General features: G+C 35.6%; 1 protein-coding gene across 3 annotated transcripts in view; it reads left to right on the forward strand.

The window, feature by feature from the left end:
* Elapor2 (endosome-lysosome associated apoptosis and autophagy regulator family member 2) overlaps positions 1-23,835 on the forward strand; it is a 205,424-nt gene that overhangs the window by 17,395 nt on the left and 164,194 nt on the right. Inside the window, exon 1 of one of the 3 annotated variants that reach the window (XM_074064856.1) lies at positions 14,530-14,824. The exons of the other annotated variants lie outside the window; for them this stretch is intronic. Coding sequence (XP_073920957.1) covers positions 14,804-14,824 — 21 coding nt within the window. The 5' untranslated portion in view covers positions 14,530-14,803. Of the gene's footprint in view, positions 1-14,529; positions 14,825-23,835 lie in introns of those variants that run through there. 3 annotated transcript variants of the gene reach the window in all.

The following is a 23,835-nucleotide window of genomic DNA, read 5'->3' on the forward strand; positions in this document are numbered from 1 at the left end:
CCATGTCTTCTGTTTTAGACTTTGAAGGCAACAATTGATAAATACCCTTTGCAAAGGAAGTCTCTTAAAGGTCAGGGGCTGTGGGAAAGGTGTCAGAGATTCTAAGGTTACACTGTCCCTGATGGGTTCTAACTCTGCCTCTGTTTTCATGCAGTTAGCTAATTAATCTTGCTTGATATGCCTGTGGAGGTGAATTTTCCATTTCAAGTTCTCATACTAAGAACCATTTTTCATGTTTTAGGCAAATGTGAGCAAGTATTCACACCATCAATATTTACGATTTAAAACCAAGAGTTGACAGATCTGTGAAGTGTCATATTTTAGCACAAGGGATGGAAATAGCACAGCATAGTATAGAGCAGAACATTTTCCTATCGTAGTATGTTCTTCTGCAGTGTCTTGGATTCTTATTCTTTATTGTCAGAAAACACCAGCCAAATTTTGGTTGTCTTTTACTTCTCCTTGAAGAAACCATAGATAATTCTCTTTCTTCTTTACCTTTCTTAATACAATTACACATAATGTTTTAATATTCATTATATTTATTATGTACTGTGTACCAGGTACTGATAGTAAAATGATGAAAAACATATGGCCCCTGCCCACATAGAACATTGTAATATCACAAGGACAGATTAAAAACAAACCCACACATTACATAATTACATTTGTCATAAGTGCTATAATGGGATACTACCCCATGTAGTGAGAATATATGTTTAGCTACCCCAATTGAGGGCAAGAGGCAATAGGAGTCCCCAGGAAAAGTCAAGACCAAAATGGTGAGTTGGACGAACACCATGGGTGATAGTGTTGGAACATCTCAGATAAAGGAAGCCTTTTTGCCTAGATAAATTCATGTAATTTCCCTCAACATTTCCTGTATTACAAAGAACAGTGGATCTTTTCTTTAAATTCTAGTCACAGCCTCTTATTTACTTTTTGGCATTTATTTGCTATCATACAAGTGTTTTGTATACATAGGGCTATCCTGAATGGATAAGTTGTGTTTTCTACAAGGACATTCAATTGAGGGGCAAGAGCTCACAGACCTATGCATGCCCAGGTATGCATATATCTGGAGGAAGAGGTACTTTTTTTCCAATTCATATTCCCAAAGGGGACACCATTTTCTAAGTCACACAAAGGTGCCATATGCTTTACAGAGTTTGAACACATACACCTTATCTCTGCCCAAGTACATAATATGTTCATTGAGAAGGGAATTACATCATCTCATTCAGCAAGTAGTGACTGAATGTATTTTTGTTTAAGGCACTTAAGGGTTATAAAAATAAGTAAGACATAGATCTCCTCTGCAAGTGCATATCAGTGCTTTCAAAATATAGTAAGTAGTTGGCTTCTGCATTTTTCAGTTATTCAAAGAAATTTATCTTTTTGGTACATTTAATCATAATTGGTGTCTTTTTTCAGTTGTGCCAGATTTAAGACTCTGAAATAAAAACCCAATGATCAGAATATACTGAAGTTTAGTCTCAATTTACAACTCTGGAGTTGAAAAAATTTTCTGTAATGGGCTGTTCACTCTAGGTGTGTGGTTCTCAAAGTGTGGTCCTAGGATCTGAAGTTCTAGGAACTTGCTAGAAATACATATAACCTAGTAAATCAGAAATTATGGGGCTGAGGTCCAGCAATCTACACTGTAACAAGCTCTTTGAAGAATTTTGATGCACTCTGAAGTGTGAAAATCACTGCCTAAAGTGATTTAGTTTAGTGGCCTAAAACCCAGGAACTTAACTCCATTACAAAAATTCCTTAACTGTTTAGCTGACTTCCTCCTTCCATGGGGCACGTTATAAACTCCTTAATCACCTCAAGTGGACCGTGACATCCTCCTGTTCCCATGAAGTACCTCAGCAAACATTTCTCAGTTATCTTCTGTTGCCCAGGAACTGTGCAAGATGCTATTGATTAAACAAGATGCAGAAGATATTTTCACCACTCTCTAGAAGCTCACGGCCTGACAGAAGAAGCAAACATGGAAATTATTAGGTACTTTTGGATCAACATTACAGTAGAAAAGTCTGGGAATATTAAGAGTGGATGGTCAGCCTTTTTGGTAAATATTTTCAAATGTTTGCTAGTCATTGGGGTAGGGTGGTGTTTACATTTTGCTCCAACTGCAGAATATCTCCTTTGATATAGTACTAGTAAAATTGAAGATAATTAAGAACCTGATTTGAATCTGAGTCCTGTCACTGGCTTGTGCAACCTTGAGCAAGTCAACCTCTTTGTATCTTGCCTGAAAACATAGGTAGTAAATCCTGCCTTATGTACAGTAGGTTGTTGTGAGGATCAAGCTATAGTATTAGAAAACACCTTGTAAATTCCAATGCAAGGGGTAATATTAGCTATTCTCATATACGTGAAGAGTGACTTTTTAAGGGATTGGATTGCAGAGTAAATGAACTAGAATGTAGGTATGCAAATTTGCTTACTTACCAGAGTATTTTATAGGAGTTTTATTTCCTTCTGACTATGAAACTTGCTTGGTTTCACGCAAACCATACTGTCCTAGTTTATCTCTTACACTACTATAATCCTTCTCGGTCTTTGCCAGTCTGCCTTATCTCCCTGACTTTTTGATATTGGTGTTTTCCACAGCTTAATTATGAGTCTTCCCACCTCTTCTGTCATTCTCACACTCTTGCTGATGTCACCTATGCTCTTGGTTTTAAATAACCCTTACACGTGGATAGTTCCCAAATTTACCTCTCCTGTGTGGACCAGCCTTTGGATTCCGATGAAACATCACCTCAATGTCACCAGTTGGATAGGCACCTCAAATCTGACATGGCAAACACTGAGCTCCCAAAATTTGCCCTAACCCTTCTCCTCATAGATTGTCCCATTTCATTTAATGGAAACTCTCCTTTCCAGTACCACCACTGACTCTTTTTCTTCTACATTCTACATTTATCAGCAAATCCTGTTTTATGTGCTTCAAAATACCTAGAGCAGAACTTTTCACCTCTTAAGCTATGAATTCTGGGCCACACCACCATCATATCTTGCTTGGGCTATTGTTGTAACTTGCCATCTTGGTTGAGCAGTGTAGCAAGAGATCATAGTAAAAAACCATTGATTTTCTGCTTGAGAGACCCTTATAAAGCTTCATTCAGAAACAATGCATGATGGTGGCCTGCAAGGCTGTGCTACTTAGATTTCTATCACTGTGACAAAATGCCTGAGAACGTCAACTTGAAAAAAGAAAGATTTATTTTGGCTCATGGTTTTAGTCCCTGGTAAGTTGGCTTCATTGTTTTAAGGACTGTGGTGGGGCAGAACACAGGGTGGCAAGAGTGTGTAAGAGGAGGCTGCTCACCTCATGGAGGGAGTAGGATGGAGAGGAAGAGAGAGGAGGAGGAAGGGGCTAGGGTCCCAGTATACCCTTCAAGAACTTGCCCCTAGTGACCTATTTCTTCCAATTACACTTTACTTCTAAGTTTTCACTACCTCCTAATAGCATCAGCTGGGGACCAAGTGTTTTAACACATGAACCTTTGGGAGATATTCCAGATCCACATGATCTGAACTCCATGAAGCCCCCAGTTTCACCTCTTTTTCTCTCTCTGTCTTAGTCTGTTTTGTGCTGCTATAACAGAATATCACAGAGTGGGTAGTTTGTAATAAACAGAAATTTGTTTGGCTTATGGTTCTGGAGGTTAAGAAGACAAAGATCGAGAGGCCACATCCAGTGAAGGTCTTCTTGCTGGGGCAACTCATGCTGAAGGTGGAGTGGGCAAGAGAGAGTGAGAAAGAATGACCCAGAACAAGTGGAGGGCCAAACCTGTTGTTTTGTAATAAACTCACTATTGTGATAACAGCATAAATCTCTTCCTAGGATGGAGTTCTCATGATCCAAATAGCTCTCATTAGGCTCTATCTCTAGATACCACCACACTGGGGGTTAAGTTTCCAACATGTGAGTTTTGGGGAGCACATTAAAACAATAGGACTCCCTATTTTTCATTCTGTTCCATTTATCGTGGTCATCTTGGGATTTCTATAATGTCTCATATAAACTTCCTTCTCTGGACCTCTGCACTGGCTCTTCTACCTAGAACCTCCTTCCCTTGGGTATTTACTTGGCTTTCTTTCTCATGTACTTCAGGTTTCTACTTAGTTGTCATCTTCACTTCTTCCTGGGCTGCCCATTTAATATTGAAACTCCTCTTTCTTCATCTCATGCTTTTATTTCTGTCTAGGGCACTTTCACTATCTATAATAAAATATATTGTAGTTTATTTTGTTTATATGACTGTTTCCCTCAATAAATTATAAGTTCCATAAATAATATATATGTATACACACAATATATGAATTACTGTATCTCTAGTACCTTGAATAGTACTTGACACATAGTAAATGCTCAATAAATGTTTGGTGAATGAATAAATTTAATTTGGGACAATCAGGCTGTTTTAAATTCTTTGTAGTATAAAAATTTTATAATAAGCAACATAAAAGTCTGAATTTCAGATATCAAAGTCATTATCTTAAATAACTCAGAGCAGAAATCTGAATGATATGAACTAGACCCTAGTCAACAATGAAAGCATTTTTTTTTACTAATTTGGAGGTAAAAAAATATCTCATTGGTGTAATATACATGTATTTATCACTAATGAGGGTCACTAGGTTTCATATCACTTAGCTTTTTTTTCACCTCTTGTAGAATTTCTGTTTAGGTGTTTCATTGTTTTTGTTATGTATATGACTCTTATTTATAATAAGGATAATACATATACTCTCGAAAATATTCCCTAGATTTTTCACTGGCCATATGTTTGAGATATATCCAGAGAAAGTGATTATTTATTCATCAAAATTTATGTGGAATGACTTCTCTTAACATACCAAATAGGAATAAATTTTAATTTAAAAAATAATGCTTGGTATATAGTACCTTATTAAATTCCTATAATATAAAGACTTTTATGAGTTTGGGTGAGAAAAATTTTGAAACAACTACAAAGTGACTAAGAATTCTTGGGTTTGGATTGACATTCTTTGTTCTAAGAGTGTGTTTTTGAAATTTTAATATGACCACTTCATTCTCTTATTTTTTCCAGTGGTCATTCATATATTTATTCATTTATCTAGAATTTAGTGAGTTCTTTTATTTTGCTCATAAGAAAACTCATACAAATACCTGTGATTGTGGTACACATGGATTAAGTGCTGCGATGGAGTAGTGTACAGGGCTGTACAGAAGCACAGAGAATGGACAGCTATACCAAACTAATCCTGTCTCAGAGCAGGTGATGTTTCAATTGAGTTTTGAAGAAATTTTAGAAGAGGCCAACATATCTCACACAAAGAAAATAGCATATGTACAGCACAGGGGAGCCAAATAATACGGCCAATTTAAGGGCTGGGGTAAAGGGCATGTGGGTGGGAGTGCAGGAGGTGGCTATGTTATGAGGTTTGAGAGTCTGAGGGGCCTGTTAGGCAAACTATGGGGAGCCATTAATATCAAGCTAGAGAGTTTATTTTCTCTTCAATTGGGAGAAGATAAAAGGAGAATTGCGTTGAGGCAGGAAGATCAGTTAGGTGACTGCTGCTTCACCCTTAAGGAGAAAACATAATAACAAAAAACCCCAAACAGAGCTAAGTAAATGACAGAAGAGGGAGGGAAGGGATGGATTTGATAGCTATTAACAAGATCCCATTTTCAGAAATCTGTGACTGTTGTGTTTCAGTCTACCATGACTTCTAGGTTTTTTTTTTTGCTGGGTTGATGCTGCCTTTAATTGAGACTGAAAATTCAGAAGAAGAGAGGAGGAGGAAGAAGCTGGGAAGAAATAGGGTGAGTTCAGTATTGCACATCCTGCTGTCTAAAGTACTCGGGGGACATCCAGACAGTGCTCTCCTGGAGACAACTTGGGAGCCTTGAGCACATAAATGGTAATTAAAGCCATCAGTGTGGATGAGATCACCTAGGTTCTAAGCACACAGTAAGAGCAGTGTTGACAAGAGTGCTTAGGGAATTGCCAGCCTTTGATGATAGTGAGAATGCATTGCCACCAGAGAATGATCAGCACAGAAACTGGCTCCAGGCTGGTGGGGAGGACCTAGTAAATTTGGAGTGTGATGTATACACGGTGATTCTTGATATTCACCAAGACATTTGGGTTGTTTTCATATCCTTATGGACAAGATGCAGAAATATGTGATGAATGATGGTATACTAGGCAGATTCTTGGCTCCTTGAACAAATGCACCCTAACGTTATCTGTTTAAGGAACTGATGGTAAGCTGGAAGAAGATTTCCAATGCAGTATTTTTGGATGTAGTATCTAAGATCCTGTGTTACTGTTTTACTGTCACCATTTTAACCAATACTTTGGTTTTGAGAAAGCATAACCAAATTTTATGCAATCGAAAACTGGGAAGGATGCCTAATGAGTTGGAAAGCAAAACGGATTCAAAATGATTTTGAAAGGTTAGAATAATGAGAAAACAAACATAGTTTAAATGTAGACTGTTCTTTTTGGTTCTGAAAATGACATGTTTAAGCATAGGATGGAGAAATTTTACTTAAAAGTACTATTAAAGTCACAAATGTTCAATGGCTGCTAAGTGGAGGTTCTCAGGTTCTCTTGATAGGAGCAGGGTTCTTGATTCATAGAAATTAAGCCATTAATTCCACTTAGGTGAGATATTTAAAGAAGAATATGGACATAGGATGGTATTGGCTTGAGGTGTGGATTAGGAAGGTGAAGAGAAAGTGTCACATGAAGACTAGTCAAAAGAATTAGGGATGTTTAGCTTAGAAACGACTTAAAGGGCTTCAAATATATTAGGTGCAGTCATGGATTATAGGAAAAGTTTTGGACTAGGTAGAATAAAGAAGGGGTTTTTATCTATAGTAGCTGTTTCTTTGAGCTCTGGAAACTTCAGTGTTCCTGGTCTGGATGGACTGCTCACCTGGATTGCACCTATGGAAACAATGAGCACTGTGCCTATACTACCATGGTGAATTCTAGGGGCACTTTCAGTTTCTGCTGAAGGTTTTATCCAAACCAACTGTAACAGGTGACAAGGTAAAGCTTTGTCCTTGGTGCTTTACTCTTAAGACACATTTTTTCTTATTCTGTCATGCTTAGCACGTTCTTCTAAGATTGCTACAATGTGAACACAACAATGCCCTTTTGGGGTTTAAGCTAATATCCTAAAATTGAGAGCAGAAAGAATTGGCCTTTTGAAATGTAAGCCTAATGCTGACTTCTGTTTGACAATTCTTGGGTGTATTAATAATTCATACTAGGAAATAACTTGAATCAAAAGAATAATCGATGCTGTGATATATTTGAGCCCGTTATGCTAGAGAAATGCCTCCCTATCTAAAGAGCAAAAAGATATTAACATCATTTGCTCTGCTCTAGATTTTTTAAACATTTGTCACTTTTTAAAGTTAAAAGCAATATATGAGCATTCTAGAAAAATAGAGCAGTAAAAAGTCCATATCCTGATAAATAAGCACACTACTCTTAATATCTTTGCTTTAGTTATAGGAATAATAAATAATAACATAACCAGGTAAAAATTAAGTGCAATTTATGTATTAACTAGTTCATCCTCTGAACACTAATGAGCTCAGTCCTAAGATTTTTCCATTATGGGTTAAGTTACTTGTGGGCTCAGGCTGCTACTTAGTCTGTACTCTTTTTTTAAAGTAAATTTAATTTCCATTTTGAATTGTTACATGTTAATGATATGAGAGGATGTCATTGTGATAATTCTGTACATGCATATAGTGTACCTTGAACAAGTTCATCCCCTCCATTATATTTCCACTCCCCTTTCTCTTCGACCCCCAGTTTTAGTGTTCATTGGGTTTCATTATTTGGTCTTCATATGTATGTATGGAGCATACTTCCATCCTCTTCACCCCTCAGTATCCTTTCCTTTCCCCCTCTCCTTTCCATTCCCCCCCAGACAGATCCCCATAAACATTCATGTCCCATTATCATCATCATTGTCATTTTATGTTTAGGTACACAAATGAGTGAGAACATGTGATGTTTGTCTTTTGAGCTTGGCTTATCTCACTCACCTTAATAATTTTCAGTTCCATTTATTTTCATGCAAATGACATAGTTTCACTTTTCTTTAGTAATATTCTATGCCATGTTTGTATGTATATAGATATGTATGTATATATACCATATCTTCTTTACCCATCCATTGGTTGTTGGGCACCTTGTCTATTTCCACATTTGGGCTATTGTTAACAGAGCTGCAGTAAACATGGGTATTCCAATGTGTCTCTTGTATATTAATTGAGACTCCTTTGGATATATACCCAAGAGTGGTATGATGGGGTCATAAGGTTAGTCAATTTTTGGTTTTTGGAGGAATCTCCATACTAGTTTCCATAGTGGTTGCACTAGTTTTCATTCCCACCAACAGTATATGAGGGTTCCTTTGTTCCTTCAGCAGCCAGCCTACACTCTTAACCATCAGGCTCTACCATGTTTATCTAATTCCTTCACAGATATTTATTATGAATGCATGCATATGTTTATAAAATAAAAATATTCTCTACATATAGTTCAGTAATCTTTTTCTCATTTAACAATATGCTATAAACTTATTCCCATATTTGACTTACTGTGAATTTTATTTAGTGCTCAATATAAGTCTCTGACTGTTCTATAGTCAGTATTTTTGTTTTCTGACTGTACTGCGGTCTGAACTCAGGGCTTAGTGCTTGCTAGACAGGTACTCTACCTCTTGAACCACGTCTCCATCCCTGTTTGGTTTGGTTATTTTGAAGACAGGGTCTCACTTTTTGCCCAGGCTGGCCTGGATTGTGATCCTCCCATTTTATACTTCCTATTGTTTTTGGGATCATGAGTGCCTGCCACCATGCCCAGATTTTTCTGTTGAGATGGAGTCTCACTAATGTTTTTGTCCAAGCTGGCATGGAACCATGATTCTTCCCATCAAAGCCTTCCAAGTAGTTAGGATTACAGGCATGAACCATCAGTACCCATCTCAGACAATCAGTTTGTATAAGTAGCATTTTGAACAGTCTATAATTTAGCCTTCCTCTATTGATTTGTTTTCTATACCATCTATTGTATATGTGATTTTATATATTTTTATAATTTATTTTATATACAATACATGGTATATTACATATACACATTTATTTGATTTCTTTTTGACTATTTTAATGCTATCATGGTTTTATCTGTACCAAGATTGCACTCAGTTTTGTCATATAGTTGTATATGTTACTGCTTGCTTTCCTTTCATTCAAAAATTTTTCAACTCTGCTTACTCATTTAGTCTTCAAACTTCAACCTCAGAATAATTTGTAAAGCCTTACCATTTTTTCTGGATTCTGTTCAGTCTCTCATTTGGGAAAATGTCTTGTGTGGAGAGTGGATTATGAGAAACGTATGAGAATTTAACATAAGCACAGCTGTACCCAATAATTGGCAGGCTGAGTTTCGAGAATTGTAGCTCCACCTCCTTGTTTACCACTGGATATAAAAGATTCTCTGAAGGAGGATGTGGGTTTTTTGATGGGGGATTTTGACTGGCTGGCCACTGACACTGGTGCTGCTGCTGTGTGTCTCCACCAGAGCAGCTTTCTGCACTGAGAACTTTATACATAGGCATTAAAAAAAGCTAAGCTAAAGAAAAGCTAAAGAGAACATGGGACAGTGGAAGTCTGAGGGCCAAAACTTTAAGAGAGATTAAAGAAAACATGGGACAGAATGAGTCTAAGGAAAGAGACTTTAAAGAATAGCAAAGAAGCAAGGTTTTAGAGAAAAGACTTTAGAAGTAAGGCCTTAAGGAATAGAGAACAAAAGAGAAGTAAAGGAAGAGTTATTAGCGAAAAGAAGCAATGAGGCTGTTGTGCATCTCCATCTAAGTGCCCAGCACACCTGGACCCAACTTTCTGCATGTCTGTCTTCTATATTTGTCCTTTCTGTATTGCCATTACCCCCAGTTAGGTCAGGGAGAATAAGGGAGCAAGAGAAGGCTTGCTCCATAAAGGAAATGCAAATCAAAACCACACTAAGATTCCACCTCACCCCTGTTAGAATAGCCATCACTAAAAACACTGCTAATAACAGGTGTTGGTGAGGATGTGGGGAAAAAGGAACCCTAGTACACTGCTGGTGGGAATGCAAACTAGTGCAACCACTCTGGAAAAAAATTGAGGCTTCTTAAAAATCTAAACATAGCTCTACCATATGATCCAGCAATCCCACTCCTGGGGATACCCAAAGGAATGTGACACAGGTTACTCCAGAGGCACCTGCACACCCATGTTTATTGCAGCACTATTCACAATAGCCAAGTTATGGAAACAGCCAAGATGCCCCACCACTGACGAATGGATTAAGAAAATGTTGTATTTACACACAATGGAATTCTACTCAGCCCTGAAGAAGAATTAAATCTTATCATTTGCAAGTAAATGGATGGAACTGGAGAACATCATCCTGAGCAAGGTTAGCCAGGTTCAGAAGACCAAAAATTGTATGTTCTCCCTCATATGTGGACATTAGATCTAGGGCAAATACAGCAATGTGGTTGGACTTGGGGCACATGATAAGGTGAGAGCACACATGGGAGATATGGGGATAGGTAAGAAACCCAAAACATGAAAGTATTTGATGTCCCCACTGCAGAGGAACTAATACAGAAACTTTAAAATGACAGAAGTCAATATGAGAAGGGGATCAGGAACTAGAAAAAAGGGCAGTTAGAGATGAATCAACTTAGAATGTAACACATTTGTACATGGAAGCAATGCTAGGAATTGCTCTGTGTAGCTATCCTTAACTAGCAAAAACACTTTTTCTTATTATTGTTTATGTTCTCTCTTCAATAAAATTAGAGATAAGGGCAGAACAGATTCTGCCTGGAAGTGAGGGAGAGGGGGTAGGGTGGTAGGGGAAGAAATGGCCCAAACAATGTATGCACGTATGAATAAATGAATAAAAAAAGATAGAAAAAAAAGAGAAAGTTTGCTCCAGTCTTGTATATAGTTTTAGCTTCACATGTTAGGAGTTAGTCTGCTTCAGCTTTTATTGAGACATTCTGTTTTTCTCATATTTTTTTGTATTCCTATTTCGTTTAGTATCTTTTTTCTTTTGATTTTTTTCCCTGATATTTTGAAAAGCCATTGGTTTTTGAAAACTAATTGAATAGTTTCTTACAGTGCTGCTATGTCAATTCTAACATTTTGTCAGTTAATTATCTTTGATTTCTCTGATATCAGGTACTATTTATTGAATAGTTAAACATGTGAAACCCACTACTTACGTTGACAGTAATCCTCACAGCAGTCCATATTTCTGCTTTTAGAAACAAGGAACCTGAAGCTCAAAAGTAATTAATAACTTGCAAAAGATGAAAAAGCCAGTCAGTCATAGAACTGGGATATCTGCGATGTGTTTGTCTCCTAAGGCCTTACTGCCAACAGAACCTACCACCTCCCTCTCTGCCCACACAGAAGTGATCTATGCTCTCAGCTCTGTCTGCACAACTGATTCTTAAGTTAGGTACTGAGTCATAAGAAGAAGTAGTACTCAGTCATTTTCTGATTATTTCTTTTCTCAAGGTGATAATCCCTTCCACATGTATTTTAGACATCTTTTATCTCCAGGGTAAATGCTAGCTTTCCATGTGTTTTAGCAAGGATTGTTCTATGTCCTGCTATGTGTTTCCCATGTACAGCTGTGTAGGTGGCCATTGGTGGTCCTCCTTGAGGATGGTGTGTTTGTGCAGAGTCCCTAGCCCAATTTTTCTTTCCTGGCAAACTTCCTTCCCCTGCTGTGCTGATTAACTGAGGAGATCTCATTCTAGCTCTACTAGATTCTCCACTGGGAAATTTTGTTTTGAAGAATTAGAGCTGACTGTGGTTCTCCCATGGTAAGCAGCACATGACAGGTACTGGACCTAGGGGTTTTTCTGATGCTGTTTTTATCTGTATAATTCTGGGAATGAAGGGTGCAGACAAAGATTTAAGTGGAAGTGTGTCTGAATTCGGAAGCCTGTAAAACTTCAAGAATTAAAGGGCAAACTATGTTGTTGAAAAATAACATATATCTAAGAAAAATCAAAATAAAACTTTGTCCATTCTGTTGTTTTACCATATTTTACTGTTTTCACTTTCTGTGCTTATCTTTAAGATTTATTTATAGTTGTTATGGTCCAGGCATATTTCTAAATGTTTTATACATATTACTTTCTTTAATAATTAGCTCATTCATTGTTCCTATGTGGGTGATAACACAGCTTTAAAGTGCTATTCAGATATTTTATGGGAAGACAAGATTTAAGACCATTGCTTAAATCTTCTAAAAAACTTTATTAAAGATTAATTGAAGTATACAATTTGGCCAGTTTCAATATATTACATGTTTGTGAAACTATTATGATAGCCATAGCCATTTCCAATATCACCAAAAGTTTCCTACTTCCCTTTGTAACCCAAGCCTTCTTATGCCTTGCCCTCAGGCAGCCACTGATCTGATTTCTGTCGCTACAGATTCACTTGCCTTTTCCAGAATTTTATGGAAATGGAATCATATGCACTGTGTGTGTGGCTTCTCTCACTTAATGTAATGATTTTGAAGTTTATTCTCATTGTGATATGTATCAAGTTTGTGGCATGTATCAAATTCCTTTTTATTGTTGAGTAGTAGTCCATTATATGGCTATATACCATTTGTTATTTCATATGCTCATCTTTTGATATAATATAGTTCTGATCATAGTACTTGATATTCTTCAGCTCCAATATGATAATGTAATCTGTGATCACTAAGAACTAATTAGTGAGTATTCCTTGTTGGTTGTTTATAAAGTTCAGAAGCAGCAGTCTAAAATGTACATGTAACACTACACTGGCATTCTGAGATATTCCTGCAGATCATTTTCTGTTTTGGTCGGGATTTAGTGCTATTCAGCAAATCTTGATTTTTAAAGAGTGAATCATTCAATTGACTATGCCAATTATTGGGTCTATTTCCACTTATCTGCCTGGCTTCCTATAGATCATTTCATTGTCAGTTAATGGACATATGTCAGAATGCAGGTGAGAATGGTGGATTCTACATCACTTATTCTGAGGCTAGCATGAGGACTTGGTTACTTTATGATAATGTAATGGACATTGAATACTCTGTGGATAACGAAAGCAGATTTGTTCAATTGGAAGGAAAATTAAATAAACACGTTATTAATTGAAATCATATTACTATAGATAGTTCCAGCAAGATAGCTAGTACTTTTCCTTTTTTGGTGAGAAGGACAGGAATTTGGTTGATAAACATGTTTACATTTAAAACAAGATGAGAGTTCTTTTAAACTAATGGTGGTTCTGTGAGTTTGGGGGAGGCCCTTGTATTTTTCTTACTTTTATTACAGAAAGACAAAATGGATTGGTATGTTCTATAACTGGTTGATATGTCCCAAAAAGGTTTAATCTCTTTTTAGAGTCTATCTTCTGTAGCAGAAGACAGTGACCTTAACAGGACAGGGAGAATAAACATGGTTTGCTTGGCATCAAAGTAGTGAGTTCTGCATTCTCTGTGGTGGGCACAGATAAGGCAGACTAGTCATTAACCTGACCTTCTTTTCAGCTTTGGCTGTTTTTCCTGACCTTCCCTTCAAAACCAGTTTCTTTACCTTTGTTTCCACAATTATTTACTCTTTTCAACTCACCAGAGTCTGCTTTTATTCCAATCAGTTCCCTAAATCTCTACCAATGGTTTCTTTAATCATCCTCATCCTACTCCATCTCTATGAAGCATTTGACCTTGCTTCCAGGCTTGTTTTCTGAGACATTGTTCTTTTGCATTGTTCACTGTTAGAGCCTTATTTCCTTTACTAGTCACTATTCTGCTTCCTATTTTTTAAATGTTGCTTTTCCCAGATTTGTGCTTCTGCTGTTTTTGTGTTTACATTGTACATGTCTTCTTAGAGTGATTATATCCATACTTTCTTTTATTCTTAAAGTAATACATACTTCCTATAAACAATTTAAATAATCTGAAAAAGCAAAAAAAAAAGTGATAATCATCTGCAATCCTGCCTGTGGAAAAGCACTGTCATCATTTTTTCATTCAACTGCTTGTCCTATCTACATTCTTTCTTTAAATGAATCTTAACTTCAATCTTCAAATGCTTAGTTTTCCATGAAGTTCCAAAAGAAGTTTTATAGTTCCTTTAATGATGAAAATAATTATGAAAAAATAATTCTTTTTTCTTTTAGGAGCTCAAAGCCTAATGGAGTAATTCTCAGTCTGGTTGCACATTAGAATCAAGGACCAATAATTTATTTTCAGTTTAGAAATCTCTGAGGATGGGGCTTAGAAACTGAATTCCAGTGTTTAGACAGGGTCAAAAACCACTTGTCTCATTGCTGTTCTTCAAAGTGCCATTTATTTAACAATGGCCCAATGCCAGACCATGTGGTGGTCATTCAATCTTCCAACAAATATTTATTCAGCTTCTCTTTTGTGTTTGTCCCGGTCTAGATACCAGGAATACATCAGAGAGCAAAACCCAGAGTTCCTGTTCCTATGGAGTTTATAGAATGGTAGGCAGAGATAGACATTATACAAATACATGACAGGTGATGATAAGTCTAGGAAGAAAAATAAGGGAGGTAAGAGAATAAGGGATGTCTATTTAAGAATTCAGGAAAGAGCTTTGTTGCCAACACATTGGAGCAGTGCCTGACTAGAGGACAGAATCAAGCCACGCAGACATCCAGGGACAGAGCTTCTGGGCACAGGGCATGACAAGTGCACACACCCTGGTGAGTACACAATGGCTTGTTCAAAGAAGAGTTACCACTAGGGCTTGAGTGGAATGAATGGGGGAAATGGAAGGGATAAGAACACAGAGGTCAGATGGGTGGAGTGATTGATCACATGATATTTTGTAGGGCACATTAAAAGTTTTGCCTTTTATTCTAGTGAGATGAAAGCAGTGAAGGGTTTTGAGCGCAGAAGTATCATGAGTTTTATGTCAAAGGCTATTGAAGCTGCTATGTGGCAAATAGACAACTCCATAGAAATGGGTAAGAACAGATGAGTTAGATTATTATAGTACTTTGAGGCAGTTTAGATTAAGGTTTCAGGAATGGAGTGGTAAAAGCTATTAATTTCTGTAAATATCACATATTAAATACACTTATGTACATTTTGATAGAGGTGATAGGCTTTACTAAGATCTCCTTTGGAGCAATGTTAACTAGAAAGAGAAGTGGTTAAGGACCAAGCACTGGGACACATGGGAGAGTTGGAGAGCAATGAAGAATGGTGTCCCAAAGGCCAAATGAAGAGAATGTTGGTAAAGAGGGTGATGTTTGAATCAAGCAAGCATTGTTTTTAGACCTAGTGAGAAAATTACTGAGAATAGACATTTGGATTTAGCAAGGGGGAGGTCTTTTCAAAAATCTTGAAAAGAGTAGTTTTGATTCGGGGATAGAGGTAAAAACTTGATTAGGGTGGGTATGGGAGAGAGAGGCAAGAAGGGAAGGAGATACTGAGAATAGGCAATTCTTTGCAGTAGCTTTGCTAGTCAGGAGTGAAGAGAAAAGAGAAAAGTGCAGATAGTTTCTTGGTGAGAGTAATGCTGAGCAAGGCACTCTTTAAGGCTCCATTTTAATCAAGTTCAGCCATTGTATATTATATGACTCTTCCTCTTTTTTCTACTTTGGAGATATAGTTTGTATTAGTTTGTCAGGGTGGCCATAACAAAACCACAAAGTAGGTGGCTTAAAGAAGAGAAACTTACTGGTCTGGAGGCTTGTTAAAAGAATTTGTTTTTGCTGGACCAAAAAAAGTGTTATAGAATTTGGCTCATATTTTTGTATCTGGGTATCTGATTCAAGGAAATGCTTCTAGCTGATTTCTGGCTGTCCCATTCTCTCTGAAGAGTTGCTTTTTTCCTGCACTGAGTTCTAGTTGGAATACAGTCTATTAAGATGTAGCCTCATAAAACAGTTTGTGACCATAATGGGTTTTATTTGGAAACTGTAAAACACAGATCATAACTAATGATTGTAGATGTCAGCACATGGACCCATTAGCTCTAAGTTCTTTAGTGCAATGAGGGAGAATGTAAATTTAGTTGTAGAATAGAAACTTTTTCTGCACCCATCACTCCATTATAGTCTTAAGGCAGAATACTATACCTAAAATGAACAAAACATCTGTTACAAAAATTAGTGTTAAGTAGGATCCTCATTTGGATGTTTTTCCAAGTTTATTCTGGCTTTGAAGTCTAACCTTTAGCAATGGCCAAAGGCATTGAATATATTTCTTGAAAGAGGCTTGAATTTTTAACTTTGGATACTTAGTTTAAATTATTTAAAAATTATATTGTTTAACTGCAAAAATTGATAAAAAGGACTCAAGAGACCAAATTCCTCTTTTCTGAAGTAAAATGGCAATGAATGAATTCTTAGTGGTTTTTTCCAACAGATGAAACCTGGCGATAGTTCAGGTAGTAACTGTGAAAGCAGATAATTGTTAACCAAGGGTTCTTGTCCTGGCTCCACAGTCTACCTCATGGATGATCATCATTCAATGACATCTGAACTTGATCTCTGCATTCATAAAATCATAACCCTTCCAGCTTCTCCCCTTCCATGCTCAATATCCAGAGACTCTAGAGAGGCATCATTTCTCAGTGACTGTGCTGATGGAAATACAAAGAGCATATGGAAGCAGTGTATGCGTAGGTCTTGATAGACCAGTGTATTCAAGCAAATACACTGAGAGAAAACATTTATTTAAAGTTTCCTTTTGTGCCAGCTGCTGTTTTTCCTTGCCATGCCTGCCAGGAATGTACACCTTTTTTTCTATACTATTTCATAGACATCTACTGTTAACAAATTTTTTCAGTGAATTAATCAGCTCTTCAAAAAAAATTAGATGGGTCTAACATGTTGAAGATTTTTGAAGAACTGTGCTCCAACTTAATTTTGTTTGAAATGAAATATTTTTAAATTTTATTAGAGTTAATTGCTGAAAGAACTCTACTAGAAGACTAATGGTTAAGTGGTAGTATTAGCATTAATTTATAGCATTTTGCAAAAGTTTAATTTTAACTATTTAGAGGAAAAATTCATTTTTGTCACTTTTTTTGGGAAACCAATTGATGAAGAAGTAATGTTCTAGGCTGGTTGACTGGCTTAAGTGGTAGGAACACCTGCCTAGCAAGTGTGAGGCCCTGAGTTCAAACTCCAGTGCCACCAAAAAAAAAAAAAAAGTAATGTTCTGTTGGTTATGTGTGTACCAGAAGGATGTGGGATGAGCGTTGGTGAATGAATCAAAAGACCTACTTATGGACCTTTTGTTGTGATTAATTGTGCGAGCTCCAGTGGCTTTCTTTTTCTTGGACTCCTTCTTTTTTTTCATTTGGAAAAAAAAGGGATTGATTTACATCACCTTTAAACTCTCAAACTTCACATCTTTACTTTCTTTCTTCAAATTTTATGTTTTTAGAGAATCAGGAATTATGCTTTTGGTTCTTATTGGGTACTCTTGAACAAATGGGGATTTTTTTTTCCTGTCCTGTATGGTCATATCGGATACAGGATGTAGCTTGATAGTTTTAAGAAAATAAGCATTGTCTACAAATAGTCAGCAAGAATGTTTTTTGAATGTGGCCTATGCTATTAATCTACTTTCCTCTCTTTACCTTTCTGATTTTTCCCCTGCCATTCCTCCCCTCTCCCCCCATGTAAAGTGTTTTTGGTGGGGGCATCAGATGACTGGTTCTGTCATTTCATTTAGTCATCTAAGACAATTGAATTTAGACAATTAGCTTGAGACATTTATTATTCCTCAAGATAAGTTTTGGAAACCTTTGAAGGCCTCAGCCTTCTACAATTTTGCCTTGGTTTGAAAGGTGACCTATAATTAAAAAGATTCATAATGTTAATGGCAAATTACATCCATTACAGTCAACCTATGATTTTTTTTTTTCTGAAGGAGAAGGCTACAAGTATCACCTGGGTTATACTTGCTTTTCATTTTAATCCTCCTCTGTTTATTCACTAACTTATGGTCTTCAATTGCCAAAGTGTTTTCTCTTTTGAAATTAATTCTACCTAACTAGAATGCTTTAAAAGAATTATTCTTGAGTATAAATATACCATACCCTTAAATGGAAAGGCACAACACTATAAGGATATGTATGTACCTCAATTTAATCTATACATTTAAAATAAGCTCACAAATTAAATAAATTCTTCCTTGGGAATATATGTTTGTTGGTGGGGATGGTTAACTGGGAAATAAAAAGATATTCAGGTTTATGAAGTAGACTGTGATCTGAGGCTAATTGGAAAAATTACAGAGAAGAAGTGTGAGCCAGGAGTGGTGGCATACACCTATAACCCCAGATACTCAGGAGGCAGAGATAAGAGGATTGAGAGTTTGAGACCAGCCATGGAAAAGTTAGAGAAACCCTACTTCCAAATGAAATACAAGCAAAGAGGATTGCCATCTGGCTCAAGTAGTAGAGCACTTGTCTAGCGTGTGCTAGGCCCAGGGTTTAATCCAATTACTGTCTTGCTCCCTCTCCCCCAAAAGTGATAAGGTGAGCTATTCCCATAAATTACTGATTGGAGTATACACTGTTAAAGACTTTCAATAAACAGTTGGGTAATATTTATCAGTTTTAAAACACAATATTCTCACCAAGTATTCTTCATCTGTTTGTATAATGATGTTAAGTAAATTGAGTGATAATGTACATATAAGGTGTTCATCTTAAGTTATCCATAACCCAAAGTTTTAGTAGATGACTGGTTAATATAGTTTCCTCTGTTAGATGCAATGCCAGGAGACCATTAAATGTGATGAAATGGCAGCATATTTATTTACATAAAAGAGATCATATGGTAAACAGATTACACAACCTTTTGTGAAAGCATTGGGGTAGGGGTGTGTATGTCTGTTTGGGAAAATGTGCAACAAATTGTCAGTTGTTGTTATTCCCTGGGCAGCATGATTATGGGGTCTTTCCCCTACTTCAGAGACTTATTTCTCATTTTCTACAATGATCATGGGTTCTTTGAAGGGAAGTAGAACATAATAGTTGAAGTAGTCAAGAGGCATAGACTTAGTCTGATTGGGTTTAAAATCCACATTTGATCACTAAAATAACTGTGTGAACTTGAGCAAATTACTTTTTTTCTCTGTTTCTCTTTCTCATTTGTAGAGATAATAAAAGCAATAAAAAGTCATTACACCTATCTCATAGAATTGTAAGAAGCTAAAACAGTTTATATATGTGAACTCTTTAGAATAATTGTTATAAGTACCAAATAAATACTATCTATTATTGTTTTGTAATAAAAAATAGAATGACATAGAGACAGATTAGCACACCTTCAATTTATTGGTAGAAGAATTGTTTCTTAGAGTTTCAACTTCTTGAAACAATTTGGTAAACTTTAAAGGGGGATGGATGTTTATTTTTTCTTTTACTCTTCTAAAATTTTAAATATATAATTTATTGAGGTGAAATTTACATAATGTAAAATTAACCATTTTAAAGTAAAGTGGCATTTATTATACTGTTCTTATATTGTGTAACTAGTTCCTTTATCTAATTCCAAAACATTTCTGACATTCCAAAGTAAAACCCTGCAACCACTGACCAGTTTCTCTTCATTCTCCTCTCCCTGCAGCTCCTGGAAACCCCTAATTTGCATTCCATCTCTATGGATTTATCTATTCTGAGTATTTCAAATAAATGGAGTCCTATAATAGGACCTTTGTAGGTCCTTATATGACCTTTTGTATCTGGCTTCTTTGACTCGGTATCAGGTTTTGGAACTTCATCCACTTTGGAGTAGTAACAGTACTGCATTCCTTCTTCTGTCTGAAAGGAAAGTTTCTTGATACTACAAGATACCACAATTTGTTTTTCCATTTATCATGATTAACAATTGGGGTTCTTTCTATCTTTTGGCCATTATGAATAATGGTGCTATGAATAGATGTTTATTATTAAATAGTTTATTCTGATAGCAAAGTGCTATATTTATCATAGAAAATACAGAAAAATAGTAATTCATATTTACATTTTGGTATAGATCCTTTCAGTTTCTTTAAAAAGGTGTATGTGTATAAAAACACAGGTGGGAACAAAACTACACTTTCCAAAAAGAGAAAATCTAGCATGATGTGGTACATGGCTCTTTTACTATGTAACATTGTTGAATATTTTCTGATGTCTGTAGGTTTCCAGTACATTATGATTTTAATGAACAGAATTTATCTTACTAATTTCCATTGATAAAAGTTTAGCTTTTGACCCTCATTGCCATTTTAACAAATATGGCATTCATTTTGCATTTTTAAATTCCCATTCAGATAAAACGTTTTGACAGTTGTTCTCTTTTGTGAATGCCTGCATCCTGACCTTTAGTGAGTTTTGTCTTTTTATAATGATGGGAATAATTTAAAAATAATATGATGATATATAAATCTGCATAATCTGTTAAAATATTTTTTCTTAAGTTTCTATTTGTCTTCTCATTTTGTCTAATGATATTTTGACCTTGGGGAATTTATAAGTATGATCTACCATTTTTTGCTCTTTTTGTTTTCTGCCTTTTCTCACGTGTTTTTCTAAATCTTGTTTAGGTGACTAGATATGTTTGATGATGAGCTAAAATTATAATAGTGTCTTGCTTGAACATGAAATGATGCTTGTCTCAGTTTTTATTTTACTACATAGAACATCCCCCCAATAACTTAGAAAAGTCTTCAATTTACTGAGAACTGCATAGATACTATAGTTTAGTATCTTCTGTGTTACACTGCAGAGACACACATCACTAGAAACCAAGGGTGGATCAGGGACTTTTTAGGGAACCTATTTCTACAATGTGTGCTGGAGCCAGAATACATTTACTTAGTCTTCTCTCTGTATTTTGTCAGTGTCCTCAGCGGTGAAATTCAAATAATAGGACCTCACAGGGTTGACATAAAAAATAAAGAATGAACTATTCTTAGAACAGTTAATTTATAGTGTCTATTTTTATTGGGAAGTTTTTGGGAGTGTTTTGGGCTACTTTTTGAGAACAAGTTTTTGGAGTGGAAGATTCCATTCTACTGACCATGATTAGCCTGTTTCTTTTGATGTTTAGGAAGTTTGAACTACTGATGTTGCTGTTCACTGATTACTCAACTTATTATCAACTCCTACCTTTTCCCTTCCCATGGACAGTAAGAGCCTTCCTTGTGTAGCTTCTGGGCAAGATTATGGGAATAGAGGATAAGTTCATTATGTCTGGATAGTCACATAATTTTGTGTGACAGATATTTCAATAGTCAGTTCTTATATAATTGACAAAAGCAACTGGAACATCTCTAAGTTTTTTGGGCATTTTGTTTTTCCTATAGTTTTCTAACCATCTTGTGTTCCCTTTTTGAAGTCTAAAATATTAATCTAGTACTTTATAATATATCTTTAAGAATGAATAATCTCATACTAAAAACAAAGATTTATTTTTATTTTGAGATTAAATATTCTTATACACATAAATACTAATATATAGAACAGTTTCATTTTCATAAGAGTCTTTGAGAAAGGATGATCCATATCTCTACCTCCTGTAGGCTCAAGAAAGAATTTTCTACCTGTTTGTCTCAGGTCTCAGTTTCACAGTAAGTTATTAAGCAAAGTCTTTCTAATTTTAGAAAGACATGAGTGTGTGCAGTTAATCACACTTTTGGAGAAATATTTGTTACCTAGAAAGGAAATTGCTGTTTTAATGAAGAAACTGGCCAATGTAGTCCTGCTGATGGACACATAGCCCATTCTGAGAAAATCTGCTGTGTAAAGAGTCAAATATGAGATTCAGGAATATTCATTTTCATTAAAAAAGATTTTTCATTTTGAAATGATTTGTAACAGGAGGGCTTTCAATGAAGAGTTTTTAAAATAATTTCTTTTAGTGAGAAATTTAAAAGTTTATATTCATTGAAGAAACTTTAGGCAGGGAGTAGGAAAGTGTTGGGATTAAAATTGATGTCAGGTAACTTGTAAGGCAGATAATCTATTTTTGTCTATAGAGATGAATTTTAAACCATTATAGTTCATAATGAATTTGTAAATTTTACTCATGATTCCATATTTTGGTGATGAATATTTATAGGTTTTCATAAAAGTTAAAAAGGTACTTTTTGACTAGTACAAAATGAAAATATAAAGCATGTTTATAGTCTACTAAATGGTTAATTCTTACTAATAGAAATCTATCATTCTGTGAACATGCTCTTACTATGGTGATTATTTACAGTTGTAGCAGTACTTTTTTCTACAGAACACTACTTTTTCTTTTTTCCAGAAGCTTTATTGATATAAATTCAGTAAAGTTATAATTGATATTCAATAAACTGCACATATTTAATTTATAGAATTTGATGCATACAGCTCTGAAACCATCATTACAATCAAGGTGATAAACACATCTGTCAGCTCCAAAAGTTTCTTATCATAGCGGGTGCTTTCTGAAGTGAATTGAAGAGCGTTTAGTTTATATGCAAGATTGTGTTAGTGTTTGCTCATGTACATAAAATGTATTGAGATTCAAGAGTTCTGTCATTATAATCAACACGATAAAAAATTCTTTACTAATTTATTGTATTAAATGATTGATTTGAGTAAATCCAAATCTAAAATTTAAATATAGCCCTATTTCACTTCACTTAGCAAAATGGGTTTTATTTTTTCCTTCACATAACTTGTGAATCACATTATTGTGATTGTGTTTATGAAGAGAGTAGATGCTTTGTTGATATTGGTGTGAAATTCTAGAAATAAACCCGTGTTAGGGGATGACCTTTAGTTTCTTATCATAGCTACATCTTAACAAAATTCAGATTACTAAACAATATCTGGCAATATCATTTATTTTAAATACTAAAGCTTTTGTGACTTATGGTTAATTGTTGTTATTCACTGTTGTGGTCTGTCAAGTTGCTATGAAGTGTGAATTAGCCAACACTGAACAATTGCTCTGGGGGGAGCTCTAAGCGCCTCTAACCATATTTTGTCGACAAAATGAAACACAGGTGTTTGCTATGTGTGTCTCCAAAAACATCCTTATATAAGTGTATACACACACACACACACACACACACACACACGTATGTTGTTGATTCATTACCCTTGAACTCATAGCCAGGAGTACCACAACTCATACATGGAAGATTATCTAACTCATGTATTTTTTCCTTAAGGCTCATTAAAGTCATCTGGAATCACTAGACAGTATGGGAGCAGAGCATTTTAAATGGCAAAATCACTAACATATAGCAAAAACCAAAAAGTATACAAAATGTGGCATAATAATATATGGAGTAAAGGAAACGTTTATAGTTTGAGAGTTGAAAGAAGAATAGTTATCACTTGATTTGCCTCACTGGAAATGTGCATCAGGTGACTTAAATTATTTGCTGCTCTGTGCATGTCCTTGAATGGCAGGGAAAGTACCACAAATACTGGTTTCAGTGTTACAAATAAATTTTGGTGACTAGAATCTGCAAAATGGAATCTGAAAATAATAAGAATCAATTCTAGCTGCAACAAAATAGTATTGAACATAATTGAAACTTACTTTGATGATATAGGGTAGCCATTATGGAGATGGGTATGAAAATAATCCAACATTTACTGAATTATCATGCTCCCAGTGTGTATGACTCTACAACAGTGTCCTCAGTAGTTCATCCTTGAGTTCTTCACCATCTGTTCTTCCCTCATTCTGTCCCACCTGGTCCTTCTCAACCTTTA

The sequence above is a fragment of the Castor canadensis genome, chromosome 2, assembly GCF_047511655.1.
Source record: "Castor canadensis chromosome 2, mCasCan1.hap1v2, whole genome shotgun sequence".
In the NCBI taxonomy this organism is placed as follows: Eukaryota; Metazoa; Chordata; class Mammalia; order Rodentia; family Castoridae; genus Castor; species Castor canadensis.